This window comes from Eurypyga helias, unplaced genomic scaffold (genome assembly GCF_000690775.1).
Source record: "Eurypyga helias isolate BGI_N326 unplaced genomic scaffold, ASM69077v1 scaffold18980, whole genome shotgun sequence".
Lineage (NCBI taxonomy): Eukaryota > Metazoa > Chordata > Aves > Eurypygiformes > Eurypygidae > Eurypyga > Eurypyga helias.
In genome coordinates, this window is record NW_010226532.1 from 1 (window position 1) to 9,913 (window position 9,913).

At 46.9% G+C, this 9,913-nt stretch overlaps 1 protein-coding gene across 1 annotated transcript; it reads right to left on the bottom strand.

Annotated features, from left to right (window-relative positions):
• Positions 1-1,209: 1,209 nt before the first annotated feature.
• Positions 1,210-7,322, bottom strand: LOC104511044 (serpin B6-like). Its single transcript, XM_010153499.1, is given in 7 exon segments — positions 1,210-1,353; positions 1,356-1,622; positions 2,382-2,549; positions 4,144-4,286; positions 4,836-4,953; positions 6,045-6,182; positions 7,155-7,322. Coding segments are annotated over 7 exon segments (1,146 nt in total).
• Positions 7,323-9,913: the final 2,591 nt, after the last annotated feature.

Consider the following 9,913-nt stretch of genomic DNA (forward strand, 5'->3'; position numbering starts at 1 on the left):
AACGCGGGGCGGGCCCCCGGGACAGACGGGGCTTTTTATCCCACCCTTTTATCCCACCCCCCAGCGCCAGCCGGGCTGCTGCGCGCTCAACTCCGCGGAGCGCGCTCCGACGAGCCCCCGCGGGTGGGTTGTGCAGCGAGACGGGAGGGGGGAGCATCAGGGACCCCCTCCCCGCCCGGAAAGAGGCTCTGGGCTCGGGGACCCCTTCCACGACACCCCAGGTCAGCCCCGCTGAGAACACCCCACCTCTGACAGCTCCGGCCAAGACGCGGGTTCACTCGCTCAGGAAATAAGTTGTTTTCTTCACGCCACAGGTGAAAAAATTGTGTAATTTATGGTTGAGGGCAAGAAAGAAAAAAAAAAGGGAACTCAACAGCACTTAACAGTTCTTTTATTATTTCAGGGTCAGAAACAGCAAAACGCAGGGTTAGGAAAGTTGTTTCAGCTCTGCCTTTGGCATTATGCGGTTAAACTGCTTGGGAAACCACACACGGGAAAAATCCCTAACGGTGGCAAAAAAGGAAACTTTGTCATTTAAACAGTGCACAGGCACCCGTGCGCACTTTTTTCCCCCACGACATCCTTCACCAAAGGACTAACAAACCAGGCGGCAGATGAAAATAAACACAGGGGGCACACCTGGGTTTGTGCCCGGTGGCGGTGACCCAACAGCCCTCGCACCAAGACACGCTGTCGTTCCCATCCTGGGCGCCTGTCCCGTTACCAAAAAACCACCCCACCTTCCCAGTCAGGATGCTTAGCAACACTCGCAACAGGCTGCCCAAACTCCTTTCATCCCTAGGGCGTGTATCAAGGCATTCAATGGATGAGTCTGGAAGGAATTAAAAACAGGGAGGCTGGGAAGGGGGGAAAAGGGGAAGCGAGCCACCGCCCGAACAAAGTGAACTTCTCCCAGATGCCACTGCCCAGTCCCACAAAAGGCGAAGCGCAGCGGGGACCTGCAAGGAGAGAGGAAGCGCACACCGAGCGAGCGGAGAGTTCCTCGGCTCAGCAAGGAGTCAGAGCCCCGTGCTGCGCTGCACGGGGCAAGAGAGCGGCTGTGAGCGGCAGGTGGGTCGAGGCGGCTGTGCTGCTCAAGCCCGCGACGGAGACGAGAGACGGACACAGGCATGGCTGGAAGAGGAATCAGTGCAAACGGGACCGCCCTAGCCTAAAGGAGCAAAGGCGGCTGCGGAACGGCTCTCTCTTTCAGGGAGAGCAAAATCTGCCGCAGAACAAAATGCTGGAGGTTTTGTTGTGCCGGATGAAGAAGAGGAAGGGACGATCGGCAGTGAATTCTGGAACAATCATTGCGCAGCGCAGAACCATCAGGCCTGCCGTGGCGGCTGCCGCACTGCCGCTTCCGTGCCTTCTTCGTTGACTTCCACGAAGGACTTGTGAACTACTTTAGAGAGCACCAGCTCATTGCCGGACGACATTCCCGAGAAGTCTGCCTTCTGCAAGTCAAACGCGTCAGGCATTCCCATGCTGCTCAGAAGGTCATTCAGATCGTAATCTTCCTCTAGTTTAAACCTGGGTAAAGACACCCTCACCTCCGTACAGTCCATCATTTCAGGATTGATCCAATCTGTCAGGTTCTCGTACGTAAGTTCTCTTTCCAGCTAAAGCAAAACCCCAACGTTACATGGTTAAAATGAGAAGAAAGTCGGTTTCCCACAGCCCAAAGTGGCGATTGCTGTGTTTACAAACAGCACAAAATGCATCTTTTTTGCTTTTTCCAGGGTGTAGAGGGCCTCAAGCCCAAAGTGCAAGTTATACATTTCCCTAGAGACTACAGCACCCGCTGAGATCAATCCCAGGTGCTTCTTGGTAGATACAATACAGATCAGTCCCTTCCACGTAGAGTTTACCTTTATAAAGGCTTTTGCTGTAGCTACTAAACTGCCTTTATCTCAACCCACGAGTTTTCTCACCCGTACTCTTCCAATTCTCACCCCCATCCTGCCATGGGGGGAAGGGGGAGTGAGTAAGTGGCTGTGTGGTGCTCAGCCGCCGTCTGGGGTTAAACCACAACAGGCCATGTGGTTCAGAACAGAAGATCAATGGGACAAGCTAAAGGACCTCCTAAGAGCTCCTCAAATCCCTTCTTGCCACCCGTGGTGCTCACCATAACCCCTGCTCCCGAGGAGGGTCAGGGTCTTCTTCCGGAGCCTTGGGTTATGGAGGCAGCACACCGTGTGACCAGTGGTGACACAAGACATGACAATCGCTCCCGGGGCAGGGAGGCGTGGGACACTCCAGCTGGTGCTGGGCACCAATGGCAGAACAGCTTTGGAACCCAAGGGCAAGCCTATATGCAGCATCAAATCCTCTTCCCATGAAGGATGAGGACTGTCTTTTCATTTAGCTCAACAACTTACGCTTTCCAAGCCGGTGGATCCATCCTGGATTGCATCAGGGAGCAGGATGATCATGCTGAGTTCGTTACCGACATAAGGGAGCTCAAGGATTTTGGTCTTGAAGTCCCCAATATAGGTCATGTTAAATTTATCCTTCTTGAACATCATCTGCACAGGTTTTGTCTCATTCTAAAAATAAAGAGATGTCAGCAGTTACTACTGGGCTACTACGCTGGTCTCACAACAGGAAGCAGGCATCCAGTTACTCAGGGCTTTTTAGAACTTGACTGAAGAGGACTCAACACACCCCCGAGCAGAGCCCCACCGCTGACTCTTGTAAAGCCAGAGGGACGAAGAAAGGGTCCCCGAGATTTTGTGTTTAACTGCTGTCGTGGAAATACCTGTGAAGTTCCCTTGGAGGCAAAGGGGCAAGGACACACAGATTCGCTCCCTTAAGAACCAGTGGCAAGCACCAAACAGAGCTGGCAAGAAAAGCAGGGGCCTGTGTTCCTTGCTTTAAATGACTGCAAAACAATTTCAGTGTAGGATACTTTAATTTTTGGCCCAACAGAGAAGAACTAAAAGATTTGAAGATCATATGTGAAACGCCAGGAAAGCGAGAATGGTATTTTGAATTCTTAAAAGTCAGTTGGAGAGTACGCAAAGATTTTTCTTCTCAATTTCATTCTCTGCTATCTCCCTTCCATCTTCACATGGAGCATCAGCTACTACTGTTTACATCATTATTTCCTCCTTTTCAGTTACTGCTTTCTCCCTTCCCTCCAGGAGACAAAGCCAAAAACCTACTTTCACTAAAACAAAGCCCATTGAAGCGACGCCCACAGGGAACATGGCAGGATTTATTTTGCAGCAGCAATGACCTGTGAAGAGGACAGGTAAGCAAAGAAAAGGCCACACAGCGTGTGAAAGTCACCCAGGGAGTCACAATAAGCACCAGAGTCACAGAAAAGTGTCGCAGGAGGCTCCTGGGATGTTAAAGTAAATCTTCACTACCGGACAGAGTGTGAAATAAGTAGCTTAAGGCTTCAGGTTACACCCGGGATTTCCAACTGCTCCCTTGAACCTACTCACAGACTTTTGCAGCTCATCAGTGGCGAGTCGTTAGTAGGAGGAAACACATCCTTACACCACTTCGTTTTACAAGGAAAGAGATGTGCAGTTCTTTGCATTCCTGTGCACGAGTTCCTTGGGTGAGCCAACCCATTCCCCAACCCTGCATCTTACAGCTTCGTCCAATAGTTACCTGGATCCCAAAACTCTGATCTTAGTAACAACTGACTGAAGACAACTGACTTTCAGAAGTTTCTGCACACGCAGAAGTGTAGGCTCTGCCTACAGCCCCATTTCTTTTCTGACCCACACCAGCTTTATGCTAAAACAATCCAGTTCACTGGCTTCTGTGAAGTTGTTCACGACTCTCAAATAGCTGACCCCTTCACTCAGCTGTTTTCTTCTCAGTTCTAAGTTCTGTAGCTCGGGGGGGTGGGGAGGGGTCACCTCTCTCAAACAAACAAGAAGGGTAAAGGAAAAAAAGGGGAGACAGAATGAAGGAAACATTTAGTCGTTCTATTAAAGTTACTAGTAGTTATCTGAAACGTAACAAACCAAAAAGAGCGTTCATTTTAAAGGGAAGGGATATAAGGAATTCGACGCAGTTCACCCAAGGTAACTCCGCTGAAATGACGGGCTTCTTTTTCCTTCAGAGCTGAGTGCATTCATTCCCAAGGAGCAGTGTACTTGTCACCGCTTTAGCACACCATACCTTGCTAATATGAAAAGGCATTTCTGTCGTTCTCTCTCTGTTGAACTGCTTTTCCCAGCTGCCTTTGAAATAGATGGCATTCACCAACACAAGTCTGGTCAGCGAATCGATAGTCCCCTCTGCCAACAGGTTCCCAATTTTACCTTTATAGTACACAGGGGGGAAAAAAACCCAATTTTTAATAATTAGATACATGTTGAACTGTTAGCTAATAAGGGATTTACTCTGTAATTAATACATAATTCTCTTATTGGTTGTGTATCAAACAGAGCAAGACCTCAGTGTTTGAGTTTTTATGACCCACAATATTATACCGGAAAGCTTGGGGGATCTTTTTACAAGGGCCTTTAGTGACAAGGCAAGGGGTAACGGGTTTAAATTGAAAGGGTGTGGATTTAGATTGGATATCAGGAAGAAGTTCTTCACAGAGAGGGTGGTGAGGCACTGGAACAGGTTGCCCAGAGAAGCTGTGGATGCCCCATCCCTGGGTGTCTTCAAGGCCAGGCTGGATGAGGCTTTGAGCAACCTGACCTAGTGCAAGGTGTCCCTGCCCATGGCAGGGGGGGTGGAACTAGATGGTCTTTAAGGTCCCTTCCAACCCAAACCATTCTGTGATTCTGTATCTTAAAACAGCTGCTTACCCAAGTCGTGGCTGCCATTAACTACAACAGGACATTCTACAAAACACTCACCTTCCGTCCTTTCCTCTACCCAGCCATTTATTTGTTTCCTGGAATCCTCCCAAGCATGCACGAAGTCAGTCTGTTCTAGTCCAGCATGGTAGAATTTCTGACTCGACTCTATAAATGACTGACATAGACAGGGAGAACAGCGTCTCAGCAAGACGTTTTACACTCATTCAGCCACAGATGAGTCTTAAACCCACCAAGGAAACCCACCCGCTTTCCTCCCCCAGCTTCAGACATTGCCCTTCAAAGTTCTGCCTGACACATTCCTATCAGGTTTTATACCACCTATTTGAACTGGGAATTGCCCACCGTATGTTATTACGTCAAATGGCTCGCTGACTGCGCTGTAAAGTTCGGCACAACCTAACTGAGAAACGGTGTGGCTAGTTTTGGGGTTTCTTTTGCTTCCGTGAAAGAACAGATGACTTTGCAACCTTCTCTCTACATAAATTTCATTGTTAAACGTCCTGGATTAATAGAAAACTCTTAGTTCAGAGGGGAAACTGATTTTTCTTAGAGACAAAAACACATACTTTCTCTCTGACTAGTTAGACCTTTATTACACAGATGCAAAGTTTTAGAGTACAATCCCTGTAATTTTTATCTACTAGACAAATGAAACACTAGCAATCTTCATTTAAAAAAAAAAAAAAACAGTCATCGTACATCACTCCCAGAGCAGAAAGCACCTTCTAGGGCAACATCTCAAGGAACATTCACAACACAATACCCATTATCCTTATTTAGATCTTCTGATAAGATTTTATTGTTAATTTTTGTCCCTCCTTATAAGTCGTGTACTCCTCTCAGCATGTTCTCTGGGGGACTGTACGTCACAGAAAAACGAGGAAATGCTGCCCCTGCTGAAGTAACAATTCTTTTTTTCTCCTATTTACACGTGATCAAGGGAAAAGAGATACATCAACGATTTGTCCCACAGCCAAAACTATGAGTGGATCGTGGAGACCTGAAGATTGAGTGTCTGCTAGATTTTAGTGTGCTTTGCTCCAGCCATGCACTCAGATCACAGGCTATCTAAAGGAGCTTCTCCACCAAGTTCAGACACTGGGCTTTGGAGCAACGTATCCCACTGGCAGGTCTCAACCTAGAAAATCTGGCAAGTTAAACCCAAAGCCTGCTTTCGGCCTCCAAATGAAATAACTAGCGAGCCCATTATACTAAAACACGTCCCCGGGTGTAACGGTTACTTACTGAGAGAAACTCAAATGTCTTTTCTCCATAAAGTCGGTTAGCAGTTCTCAGTATGTATCTGCTGCTTGGATCGTTGATGTCAGAGAGAAGTGACTGATAGCCATTGTGAGCGTCCTTGGCTTTGTTGAGAGAAAGCACCTGTGGAAAGACAAACATCCTCAGTGGAGTCCACGCCTCCTCTAAACACACTTGCTTCAGTACATCCTTTTTTTTTTTCCCGAGTGGTTTTGGGTTCATAGAACTGTGACTTGAAGCCAAAAGATGTTTTCATCACGCCCCCCATCTGGAGCTCATCATGCAAGTCACACAGGATGCACCCAGCCAGATGTTGTCCAAGTAACACACCAGGGTGCAGGTGAGTCAGCAGTATTTAGCTTCCTTCACTCAAGCCAAGCATTAGAGGATCAGAGCATGGACAAGGTGGGACATCTGGAGGTCATCTGGTACAACCCCCCTGCTCAAGCAGGGCCACCTATGGCTGGAGAAACTTTCATAGATGTAAATGAAAACAAAAATATGTGTTTATACTCCTCTTCCACTTTGCAAAAGAGAAAAACATAATTAAAAAAAAAAGACTGATTATGCATTTAATACTGCCAATTGCACATGTAAAAAATATGCCAAGTGGTATTTGCCACCTGAGCAAGTTTAAAGACAATTAAAGGAAGGTGCGGCCACCATTCTGACATGCATAAAGGGTGGATTTTTAATTATTTCTTTTAAAATGTGCCTGGCTACATTTTTAAAAACATGTACAGTCTGCTATTAAACCCAAACAAGATAGAAGAAAATACTTTATGTAGCTAGAGAATCAAACCTGCCAAAAAAAATGTCCTAGGTACCTCTTAATGACATATTCAAGAAAGACATCTCTGCCTCAAAAAAAACAAAACCACCCACACAACAAATAACAGGAAGCCTTTAATTTCACAATGAAGGGGGCTCCCTCTATTAAATCAGGCACTGCTTACAATCAGACTGAAGGAAGAGCTCCGCACTCATATTGAGCAGAACGACGGTACCACTTCAGCATAAACGCAGGTCACAGACACAATACAGATTTGTGGTTCACGGTCCCCAATTCAAGACACTACGTTTATTTAGACATACCTTTGCTATCTGGGCTTTAGTGTTACCTTCTGAACCCAGCAAAATCATAGACAAAGCAGAAGAAATACTAAAAGGAGAAAAGAACAGATTCTGCCTGCTTTTGTTCTCACACAGCTTTCTTAAGAGGTCGAGTGCAAAAGTGGTGTTTGCGGCACAGAGGCTGTCCATGGTTCAGAGCCTGGAAGATAAAAAAACAAAACAACAACAGCTCACATCTATTTGAATAGAAACTTGACAAGTGATTTCTATCTTTTATATTTCCTAGTACACACTACGCAGCAAGTGTCATAATTAGGCTGGAAAATTACCAACGAGCAGCGTAAAACCCATACTGGGCCCTTGGGTTTAGGGATCAATTGTTTGCGTTGCTATTTCAATCCCATACCTGTAACACAGACAGCAATTCCTACTGGTGTCATTAGACTCTCCACTGGGTAAATAACATTACACCTTTTGAGGTTATCTACTACAACAGTATTTTGTTTAGGATTTAGTAAACAAGTCTCTTTTGACTTCAGAGAGATAATTATTTGACTTTATAGAAAAACCAGAGCAAAACACTCAGCATCAGAATGGCAGAATTATAAACTCTTACCTTCTCTATGTCTATATGTCTCCAATATTACCTTCAGCTTACCTGTATGTCTGCACGCTGGGTTTTAAACTGAACAGACAGTCTGGCAGAAGTCAGCAGAATTACTTGATCTACAAGATGAGAAAAAAAAAAAAACAGATGAAAAGTTATGTGGTCAGCATGACTCATTACTGCAATTTGCTGCTGGAGTACAAAGCAAGGGGGGGGGGGGGAATAAAAGTCCATTTCAGTTTCATTTCATTGCCTACAACATGGAAATGTACATCATAAAAAAAGCAAACCTGCTTATAGATAACCATGGTACACCCACATTTCAACATGTGTAACCTGAAGCCCATCATACTCTACACACATCAGTTGTGTAGGTAGTTCACTAACCTGGGATTAAACCACACTCCTATAAAAGGAGCAATAAATACTAGAACACTGAGTCAAACGCAGATAAATCACCAGACATGGCAAGATATCAGCAGGTAGTAAAGATCTTTTGTTTTTCCCTTTAAGGCAGTGCCTAGTGTTGACAGGTTGCTACAAAATACAAAGGCAACACCTAACTCATATTACTAATTCTTTATCTCAAACAAATAGTTGGAAAGAAAAAGTTTCTGCATGCATGATTTTCCACCCAAGAAAATTTCTTGCTAGTAGCTTTACAATGAACAGTACTAACTTTCATCCTCTTTCTTGTCTCCCCTGACTGAAAGAATTAAAAAAAAACCCAACCACATAAAACTCAGCAATCTTAGATGGAAACAATCCTCAAATTCTGTCTGAAACGAGTAACTTAACTACATGTACTCTACAGGGTAAGTAGGGGCACTTCTCACGTATCAGTTCCTGTTGGTTACAATGAAGACCAGAATTTTCCTGCTTGTCCCCATTTCTATCAGATTGCTAGCAATATGGGGTTTTGACGTGAAGGTGAAAACACACAGAAGCACTGACAGCAGCAAGCAGCATTATCTAAAAAGTTTTTGTAGGGCTTCCATGACAGACAAAAATTTACAGATAAAAGGATGCAACTAACGCTATTCAACTAACTGAAAATCAGAGCATTTAACCAAATTGTAAGTTATATTTCATCAGCCAGGCTGGGAATGGTATCTCTACAGTTCTCCATGCTTTCTCTGCAGCTCACGAACACTGACACCCCACTCGCGAGAGCGGTTGTGGGGACCATACAGAACGGCTGCACTTTAAGGAACAGAAAGCGTACGATACCAGCACGTATTTGTCAGTTAAGCTGTTTGGTGCGAAACCCTCGGTGACCAGAGGCTTTGCCCACAGCAATTCATTCCCCACCGGTGTCCCCGTGAGCTCTGCAGGTCAAGGGTGAGGTTTCTGGATGCCCTGACCTTGTGTATTCCTACCCCTATGAATCTGCAGCGTCTATTCTCCGCAGCAGACACCTGTGTCCTAGGCCAGCCAGGCTGTTACCGAGACTGAACAGCAGAAACACACTGCAGAGTCTCTCTCAGCTGCCAGTTTTGCCATGGGGGAACCAGGCCGGCGCAGGGTGCACATTCGGGCCTGTAACACAGCTGTGCGCCATGACCTTGTGTATTCCTACCCCTATGAATCTGCAGCGTCTATTCTCCGCAGCAGACACCTGTGTCCTAGGCCAGCCAGGCTGTTACCGAGACTGAACAGCAGAAACACACTGCAGAGTCTCTCTCAGCTGCCAGTTTTGCCATGGGGGAACCAGGCCGGCGCAGGGTGCACATTCGGGCCTGTAACACAGCTGTGCGCCAAGCTGTGGCCAAGGAGGCACATCCCAAACCTACAACATGGATTAGCGCCCGAAATACGCAGATTGCCTCAGAGGTGTCGCAAGCCGGCTGCTTAAAACACAGCCGGAGGGGGAACTCGGGGTGATGAACACCGGGCGGCGTCCATCGCCACAGAGATGCGCCTGTGGCGCAGATGCCTCTTTCCCCATCCCCTGAAGCAACGCATGCTTCCTTAAGGGGCGTCACTTAGGAGAGTTGGGAGCGATGTTAAAACGCTTTCAGACCTCCGAGAGCTGCAGGGAACGGCTTCCCAGCCGGCACTTCTCCCGGGGGCAGGCAGAGGGGGGATGACGGCGCCCTCCCCGCCGGCTCTCGGCTCTGTGTGCCTCGGCGGGGGCCCCCAGGACGGGGCGGGGGCCCCGCGGGCCCCGGAC